This window comes from Helobdella robusta, assembly GCF_000326865.2.
Source record: "Helobdella robusta unplaced genomic scaffold HELROscaffold_27, whole genome shotgun sequence".
Lineage (NCBI taxonomy): Eukaryota > Metazoa > Annelida > Clitellata > Rhynchobdellida > Glossiphoniidae > Helobdella > Helobdella robusta.
Genome location: NW_008704392.1, coordinates 2054440 through 2065261, shown reverse-complemented (window position 1 = coordinate 2065261; position 10822 = coordinate 2054440). Strand labels below are relative to the sequence as shown.

General features: G+C 28.9%; 1 protein-coding gene across 1 annotated transcript in view; it reads right to left on the bottom strand.

Moving 5' to 3' along the window:
- Positions 1-2895: 2895 nt before the first annotated feature.
- HELRODRAFT_192049 (hypothetical protein) overlaps positions 2896-10822 on the bottom strand; it is a gene marked incomplete at its 5' end in the record, with an annotated part of 8267 nt that continues 340 nt past the window's right edge. Inside the window, 10 exons of the mRNA XM_009020359.1 lie at positions 2896-3813; positions 4467-4559; positions 4907-4954; positions 5113-6615; positions 7024-7121; positions 7360-7480; positions 7821-7962; positions 8214-8386; positions 8579-8644; positions 8904-8988. Coding sequence (XP_009018607.1) covers positions 3775-3813; positions 4467-4559; positions 4907-4954; positions 5113-6615; positions 7024-7121; positions 7360-7480; positions 7821-7962; positions 8214-8386; positions 8579-8644; positions 8904-8988 — 2368 coding nt within the window. The 3' untranslated portion in view covers positions 2896-3774. The remainder of the gene's footprint in view (positions 3814-4466; positions 4560-4906; positions 4955-5112; positions 6616-7023; positions 7122-7359; positions 7481-7820; positions 7963-8213; positions 8387-8578; positions 8645-8903; positions 8989-10822) is intronic.

Sequence of the window (10822 nt, the reverse complement as noted above, 5' to 3'; positions counted from 1 at the left end):
GCAGACAAAAAACACAAAGAAATGATATATGTAAAAGACTTACACACACACACACACACACACACACACACACACACACATATATATATATATATATATATATATATATATATATATATATATATGTATACAATTTCTGTTGAAATTCAAGTTTATTGTTTAAATCTTTTACCTATTTCATTTCTTTGTTTTTTTTGTCTTCGATTTTGTAATTAATTAACTTATTAATCGATTAATTAATTAATGACATTTTGGTTTGGTTTTATTTAAATTGAAAAAACGGTTTAATTTATTTATTTTTTTCTATCAAAAGTGTGTTTTTTTTCTTGTTTATGACGTCATCATCGTCAAGGTGAATTCGAACCGGTTATAAAGACTATTTTATATTATTATCAAAAAAATTATCATCTATTTATTCCATTATATATTATATATATACTATGTATATATATACTATGTATATGTATGTATATATAACTATATATTACCTATATGTAACTATATTACGTATGTATATATAGCTATGTATTATGTATATATAGCTATATATCATGTATATGTATTTATATATATGTTGTTCATATGTTTCTGTTTCTATTTATGAATCACCTATCTATTTTTGGTAGTATTAAAATTTTTACATTTCAAATTTTTGAGGGCAAAATTATCTTTTACATATTTTTTTTAAGTTCTCTATTAGATGGTTCTATACGTTCGTTCGTTCGTTCACTCGCATCTTAAAAACATCATCGCTATTACATTAGGACATCTTCAGATGATCACAAAGTTTACTCTCCAACGTCACATCACTATATGCAGTCATCGTCGTCACCACATTTCTATATTGCCATGTAACACATCCATGTCATCACATTTTAATACCGTAATAATGTCGTCTTTACTTCGCTAATCACATAATTAAATTATCATAAAACCTCTCATCATCTCATTATAAGGCTTTTACGCACTCACTTTACCATAACGTAATGTAATTTTACTTGATGGCGGTTACCATGATTACACTTCTCACATTTCATCACGTAACTCTCTCGCGTCATTTGCATTGCATCATTTAACGTCATCGTATCACATCAACTTACACTCATATCATCGTTACAATACCAACATTACTGTAATTTCACATCCTTTTAAAATTGTATGATCATCCAACTCCGTATCTTCTTATAGCTGACATCACTCACATTTTACCATTTTAAATCACCATACCTATCACTATCGCTTTAAAATATCATCATATATCATCACATTAAATCACCATATGATTCATATGATCACATTTTAAATCACCATCATCATATTAAATCACCATATGATTCATATGATCACATTTTAAATCACCATACCCTATCACTATCACTTCATCATCATATATCATCATAAAACATCATCATATATCATCATATTGATGTCCGGGTTTAAAATTTTTTAAATTTGTTGATTTTTTGGATGAGTGAGGAAGGCTAAGGAAAATTCAAAAAATTTGATAGAATTTCACTTTTTTACTACTACATGTACACTTCGAAAGCCATCTAGTCCAAATTCTCCTTCATTTATTACTTGCTTGTGTTATTCCTATTGTATTTCAAAATTAGCGATGCAGAATTCAACATCTATATTTAAATAATTGAATAACTAAATAATTATATTCATTTATAATTAATAAATAAATAAATAAATAAATATATATATATATATTTATAATTATTAAATATATATATATATATTCATTTTTTATACACACCTTGTTTGAGAAATTTATAATTCATGATCATATGATACATTTAACATTATTCAATTCAATTACTTCTTTGATTTAATTATTAACTTGAAACATTTTTTAAAAATTTTCAAAACAACAATAATCATTTTAATCCATTATATATATATACATACATACATACATATATATATATATAATTGTGTGATAATGATGATAATACAGTTAAATTTAGTTGCATAAATGATGATGATGATGCTACAACGCCTATGATGATGATAATAATTATTATTATAATACATAATAATTATCATCATTATTATTATAATTATTATGTATTACGTTTAACTTACCAGTGCTTAATTTAATTTATTTAAATTAAACTCTGGTGTTCTCCTCCTAGTATTGTCATTATCGATTATAATAGTTTCATTACATAGTACTACTCAATAATCAATCACACACACACACACACACACACACACACACACACACACATATATATATAATATATATATATATATATATATATATTAGCACTTATATATATATATATATATATTTATATATATATATATATGTTGGAAGGAGAGCATATTTCATAGAGTATTGTATGACTTATACCAAAGTGTTGGCATAAATAATAATAATGATATCATCATGATATATTATAAATTAATATATATAGATATATATATATATATTTACATATATATATATATATATATATATATATATATATATATATATATATATATATGTAAATTGATCACATATAGCCGGTGAATAATGAATATAATATATCATGATGATGACTTGAACCCAAACGTTTTGTGTTCAAATGCAAGCGTTTGATGGATTTACTAACGATAAAAAATTGCTTAAAAATTGGTTTTAGTATATTATATATATATGTATATATATATATATATATATATAATTTCCGTAACCCTTTTTAGTTATTGTAGCTTTTAGAAGCTAAACACAAAATAATTAAATGAATGATTGGTTTCTTTATCATTGTTGATAATTATGGTATAAAAAAGAATAATAATATTGTTTTTATTATAATTGTTATTATATAATGTGTCATGCATAGAGGTTCATTTATTCATTCATTCATTCTTTTGTTTTGAAATAAATGAGATGGAAGTTTATCATTGAGCGTAATTGAAATTGTTCGTTTCTTTTATTTAGTTTGTAAAATAACGAATTAGTTTGTAAATTTATAATTTCGTGCAATTATAAAGTATTATAATTAATAATTATGGATTCATAATTTTGTGTAGTAACTAATTAAATGAATAACTGAATGGATAACCAATAGCAAAATCGATGAACGATTTACATAAGTTAAGGGGTAATTAGCATAATATATGTAAATTAATTCCGAAGATAATGTTAATCAAACAACCGGCCTATCAATCCATCTGATAAACAGTAGATTTTATCAATCAATTAATTATTCAAACAATCATTCAGTCAATCAATCAATTAAATATCATTTAAATCAATAAATCCTTCAATCAATCATCTATCAATCATCTTCTTATCAACCAACTAATTTATCCATGTACCAATCGAACCAACCGAATAAACAACCCAGTATGTTTAGAAATTGAATAATTTGACTAATTTGAATTCACTTTCATCGTAAAAACCACATAAACTTGTATCATTATCGTTACTATATTGATACAATTATTCATATATCACTTATACAATTATTATTTTTATCACTTTACTAATAACGAAAGCTAAATAGCATTGCAATTGCTAATAGCATTCAAACTACATAAAATGAACGAATGAGTGAAGCGAGGAAAACAGAAAAAAAATAACTGAAAACAGAAACATGAAAAAAATTTTTTACTATAAATAAATTGACCAATGATAAGTGACCAATTGATTAGCAATCGAATAAACAGGTCAACCAAATATCTTAGTCAAAGGTTACTTTATACCTTGAAAGGTTAAGCCACAATTTCAGCTTCAGAAATTTCAAACCATTCAACATATACGCCACTCATATTACGTTAATAATTATGTGACGGAGGCTTGTAACCGGGCAGTGGCTGTAGAAATGAAAAAAACAAATTAATCAATTAAGGAATATAACAACAACAACAACACACGTTTAGACGACATTTTCCCCGAGATTGGGGGTTGCCGTTTGGCTACCTATGATGAAACCGAAATACCCCTGTCACTCGCCTCAGTACCACGCAACCCCGTTTTCACTTTGTCCTTCTCCACCTGCTCTCTCCATCCCAGTCGCGGACGACCCCTTCCTATCACTCGTTCAACCTCGAACTCCAACACTAGCCTAATCCCGACCCTTTCATCCCTTCTCAACACACGTCCATACCACCAAGGAATATAATGGATCAATTAATTAATTAATTTAATTATGAAAATTTCTAAAGAGGAGAGAGAATTTCAATTAAATGACAGGAAAATAAATGGATCATTAGTGGAACGAATATGTAAGAGTTTCACAAAAAAAACACTATAGAATCTATGGTAACACTTTTTATTAGAAAATACAATTTAACAAAAGATACATACACACTGATCTATTCATTCATTCACTCATTTATTTCTTTTTTCGTACTTGATTAAACTATCAATTCTGTAAAACAAAACTAGACAGAGAATCAGGTTATGGGTCAAAGGTCACTTATCAGTTTGACCCGCAAAATAATGAACGATAGCCAACTTAACTTACCATTATTCCACCGTACACCTGGTCGACCTCGCCGTAGTCCAAATAGTTTACCAACATGATAGGCGAGCAGCTTATGATCTGGGCTCTGTAGAACTGTGTGTTTGTGTGTGTGTGTGTGAGTCTCTCTCTATCTCTCTTTCCCTCTCTTTCTCTCTCTCTCCCTCTTTCTCTCTCTCTTTCTCTCTCTCTCTCTCTCTCTCTCTCTCTCTCTCTCTCTCTCTCTCTCTCTCTGTGTATGCGTGTGTGCGTGCGCGCGTGATATATAGTTACATTATTATTGTTGCTATGTGTGTTTTCCATATTCTTTATTTGAAAAATATCAATAAATAATTTATTGTTATAATAGCCACATATTATTATGATATAATAATAATATTATTATTATCATATTTTATTATTATATATATATAATTTTCTATCATCATAATCATCATCAGCACCTTTCCGTCTTTCCATTTCGACATGCATACATCTCCTGGCTTCATACTCTTGAATAAATGATAATTATATAAAATAATAAATATAGATTATAATTATATAAAATAATAAATATAAATAATAATTATAAGTACGCAAATAAAAAAAACATTCAAATGTATAGTATAAATGATGATAAGATGTATCAATTGTTTGTATTTGCCCATACCTTATAATCATTAATATGAACTTCTGAGAACATTTGTTGTTGTTGGCTAATTTGTGGTTGTTGTTGGTTAATTTGTGGTTGTTGTTGTTGGTTAATTTGTGGTTGTTGCTGGTGTTGTAGTCTTTGTTGATGTTGCGGTAGACTGAGTTGTTGTTGTTGTTGTTGTTGAAACTGATTTTGTAGCTGAAAATGTGGTAGTTGTTGTTGTTGAAAATGTGGCCGTTGTCGATCGTGACGCTTGTTATTTGCACTTTCATCTTTAGTAATGACATTGGTAGTAGCTTTACTGTCTGATACATTCTCACCACTACTATCAACATTATTATTATTATTATTTATATTTTTGTTTCTCTTGTTATAATCACTGCTCTTATTCTGAATATAACAAGAAGAAGCATTTTTGCTCTCAGGATATTTGTTTCTGGATTTCAGCGTTGATAGAGAAGATGACGACGACGATGATGGTGATGGTTGTGATGATGATAATGATGATGGTGTTGGCTGTGATGTTGATGACGGTGGTGGTGGCTGAGATGATGATAATGATGCCGATGATTTTTCAGCTTTTCTGGGAACGTAATACTTTATCTCATTTCTAGGACTGGATTGATATTTGTTGTTGCTGCTGCTGTTGTTGTATGTTTTGTTGTAGTGTGGAGAAGCTTTTGTAGCTGTTGTGGCTGCTGTTGTGGCTGCCGATGATGTTGCTACTGATGATGATAGTTTTGTGGCTTCAGATGACGATGTTGTTGTTGCTGCAGCTGATGATGATGTCGTTGCTACTGAGTATGGCGATGATGATGTTGTAGTCGTTGCTACTAATGTTGTAGTTGTTGCTACTAATGTTGACGGTGTTATTACTACAGCTTCCTTTGTTGTTGTCGTCGTTTTATTCGAATCAACAACTCTATCAAGTAGTGGTCTTGAAAATCTGTTTTCTGATTGGTTCTTTTGTTGATAATTTCTTGATGTCTGCTGATGTTGTTGTTGATGTTGTTGTTGTTGTTGCTGTTGTTGCTGCTGACGGCCATTATCTTCAGAATTGCTTGTATTGTTATTATTTTTTTCGTAACTACTCTTCCGGTTAAAATTATTTCTATCATTCTTGTATCTATTATCATCATTTGATCTTTCATTATAATCATAATTATCTTTATTTTTGTTATTATTATTATTATTATTATTATACCTAGTATTATTATTATTATTATTGTTATTATTATTACTGTTATTGAATTTACTATAGTCATAATTTTTTTTGCCACTGTAATCATCTCTGCCACTCTTATTTTTACTATTGCTATCCATTTTATTTTTATTATTTTTATTATAGTTATTATTATTATTTTTGTTGTTGTTGTTGTTGTTATCTTCAACCTGATTGGCTACCAAATGATTGACTGCTTTTTGGACATCGCCTTTAGAAACAGAAAGTGCCTGGATGGCGTTCTCAAGGGAAAAACCCATGTCCACAATTGAGGCTAATTTCTCGTCTGAATTGTCCTGCGTGTGCGTGCGTTAGTACGTGTGTGTATGTGTATGTGTGTTGCATGAGTATTTGAACTTGTGTTTGTGTGTGTTTGTTTGATATATTGCTGGTTAGAACGTCGTTGTAGTTGTAAAAGCTGCTATTAATGTTCTCCCATTTAAAATGCTATTATACTATATTACCTGCTGACACATACGCACGCACACAAACAAACAAACAAACACACACACGCACACACACACACGTATACAATATAACCGAACGACATTTAAGAAAATAATATTTATCAATAAAATTACATCCAACAAAATAATCAAACACGATAATTATGAATCACTATAAATAATTATGAATAAATATAAAAAATTATGAATAATTATAAAAAATTATAAATAATTTAAATAATTACGAATAATAAGTACTTGTGGGTTCTTTTTAGCACTCCTGTCAGCCATGACGGCTTCAATGTTTGCCTTTCTCTGCATGCCAAATGCATCAACTGCATTCTTTTTTGACGGTTCTTTTGCAGTTGAAGACTGGATTGACTTGAAATTATCTGTATTTATGCGTGTGTGTGTGTGTTTGTGTGTGTATGTGTGTACGTGCGTATATGTATTTGTGAATGTACGTGATTGTGAGTGTCTGTGTGTACATACACATGTGTGTACATATCTGGGCTTTATAATAACAACAACAAGAAATAATAGTTATAATTACAAAATAATTAAATAATTATTTAAGAAATTGAAAAAACTGACCGCCAGATGACCTAGTAGAATAGCCTTCATACCTACTACTGGATTTCTTCATCTGTTCAAAAGGTACAAATGGTGGTGGCCCATCCTCGCCTACGTTTCCTCTCGTTAATGTGGCCAGCGACTGCACGGCGGTATGTTATGTATTGCATTGTGTTGTGTATTTTTTGTATTCGCTGCGTCTGTATTTTATCATGTTTATGTACTGCATTTGTTGGTATTACGTTGTATTGTAATAAAAAGCGAAAAACATTTTTGTAATAATTGTATGGTATTTATCGCAGTATCACATTTATCATTGTATTGAATTGTATTTAATTGTACTATTATTTTTTATGGTAGATTGAAACTTTGTACCAGATACCAGATCACAATGCATTCTCATATTATTGAAATATAAATGATTTAGGAATAATTTAATAAAGTTTCATTAATAAATTAAACCCAAAATTTTGGTAACAAACTTGCTTCATCTCCCAGTTGTCAATTAACTTTTCAACCCGCCCACCTAGAACAGATGAGTTATTATTAGAAAGCAACAAAAATCCCTGCAAAAATGGGACTTTCTCGGTTAGTTTCAGTTTCGATCCTGGAGCTATGCTAGGACTGTTGGACGGGGAATCCAAATTCATCTAATCACTCATTTGATTTATTATTACAATTCCTTGATACAAAAATATAAAAATTTATCACACACTAATATTTAAAATTTAAAAACTGGATAAAATGAGAGTGTAATAACAAAAACCTTATCAAAATCCCACTAAACATTGAAACACACAACAACATGTGTGTGTGTGTCTGTGTATGTGCGTCTCTGTGGGTGTATGTGTGTGTGTAGTATTATTATTACAAACTTGAAATTATGAATTCTATCGATATTTATGGCTAGAATGGTTGCAGTGCCATCTGTGAGGACAATTCTCATCAGACAATCGTCTGAGTTGTTTCTGCTCGAAGTGATGTCAATAGCTTTGGGGACTTGAACATTTTTCACTTTCTGGACCTGCAAAACCAAAGGTCCTTCTATCTGAATTAGGTGAATTGGGTAAATTATATGGAATTATTTTTTTATTTTGTAAGAATTTAGGTAAAATTAATCATTTTTGTAGAAGTTAGATGAATTTAACTTTCATTTTATTAAAATTTAGGTGGATTAATTTATTAATTGGATAAATAAATAATTGAATTGAATTAATTAATATTTAAGAACACCACTAACAAAGTCCATTTTACTCCTTAATGCATTGTCAGGCAGACATTTATCTCCAATGTCCTTCAAATCATTCTGAAAATGTTTATGTCAGAAACAAAATGTCACTTTCTTACATTTATAATATGAATTCATGGTCATTATGTTATATCTCAATTATTTATAATAGAATAGAAGACCATTGTAGTTTGTGAAAAAAGCATTACACATTTCTTATGGTCTTACTTACTAAATTTGTAAATTATCTTGAAGTTAAGTCTTTTAAAACAACTCAACTAATTAATTAATTAATTGTACCTAATTTTAATTTTAACACCCCACCACCTCTACTAACGTTTAAGGCTTCTTTGATAAATGTCTCACAGTTGTCTTTACTACAGATTTCTTTCAGCTCTTCAAAACCACTTTCCGATAAATGCCTGATTTTTCAAGAGAATTAATTTCAAAAATACGGAAAAATAAAAAAACTGGATGATGGTGGTGTATTTGTTTGTATCTTTGTATGCTGTATGTATGGGATCATCATATTTTTAAATTTATTTTTTTTTAATTTAAAAGACAAGACAGCAGCAACAAAATTAGTGTATTTTATGGTGCATAAAAAACAAACCATCCTCTTGTCTTCAATTCACTTCTCAGATCCATTAATTATTTTAAATAATTTATTTGGAAAAAAGTGACCAATTTCGCTACGAACAAAAACCAGCAACTAAAAGTAAAAGTAAACTTAAAATCATTACGAAGGACGGTGCGCTGTGCCAAAGATGGATTTTGATAACTTAGTGGCACCATGTAGGTGATATGCTAATGGATCTGCTAATTATTCCTTAATTATTCCATTGCAAAATTATATTGAACTGCTCTTCAAGGAAAAATAATTATTAATAACTCAGTTTGCGTGAGTTATTAATAACTTGTCGCAATTTCTGAACATGGGAGTGATAGCGGCCAAACGTCTATAAAAGCGCTGGGAAGGTCCCGTCAACAGGCTCAGAAATTCAGTTCAGGAATTGTTGTCGTCGCTAGAATTATCGTGGAGTCTCGGAAGTTGAAGTGGTAGATTCGTGAACCGACGATTTGTGAAATATATATGTATATATTTAATTAATTGTTTAGAGATATTGACTAATAACGTTGTTTAATTAATTAATTAGAGATATTGACTAATAACGTTGTTTAATTGATTTAATTGGAGATATTGACTCATAACGTTGTTTAATTGATTTAATTAGAGATATTGACTCTTAACGTCAGTTTGTAATTATTGTTACTTGCCTGACATTATAAACAGTATTTCACTTTGTAATAGAGAAATAGTTACAACATACTTGTTCTTGTTGCGAGGTTGAAATAATAATAATAGAATTAAAGAACGAACCCTTACAACACAGGTCACAACGGGAGGCCATGGCTCTTCTAGATCCGCCACTGGATAGCCATAATAATGGTGATGATGTTATAAAAAATCATCAAAATTGTCACTAGACAAGTGATAAAACTATCCTAACATGCAAAAAATTTGATAAACTTTGATGCTTTAAAAAGCAGTCCCAATACATATATTAATATTAATAATAATAATAACTAATTAATTATAATAATAATCATAATGACAACTACAAAAGTATTCAAATAATAATCATAATAATAACAAAGTTTATTGTTTGTTCGAGCAAGGCGTTACTTGGGAAAAACTAGCAAACGTTCAATAGCAAATGTCCAGTTTTAAGCTATTTTTGAAAAACCATGAGTATAATAAATTAAATGATTTTATGAAATAATGAATAATTTTAAGTTTATGATGATATTTAGTAATAATTGTGAGTTGGTTCGCGTCAGGGTTAGAATTAGGGGTCAGAGAACGTTAGTTGAACAAACGCTGACGTGGACAAGTGAAATCTTTAACATTTATCTCAAACCTAAGACTTGCTGCTGATTTTAGATTAATTGAGATTTTTAAACACGAACGGCTCAAACAAATTTTTCAAGATAAAATTTACTTTAATTTTAAATAAACTTAATTATGAAATAAAAACTTAATTATATGATAAAAAAAAATTTTGAAAGCTGTAATGGATAAATAAATCAATAAGGTACTCGATCGACCTGTTTTTCTGAGTAACTGATCTGATCGACAGCATGTATATTATTCTTCAAAAGTAATTTTTAAATATTTTCTATGTTTTTATTTATATCTTATATTTATTAATATAAATAATTATATATTTATTATTTATTATATTTTACGTGTAT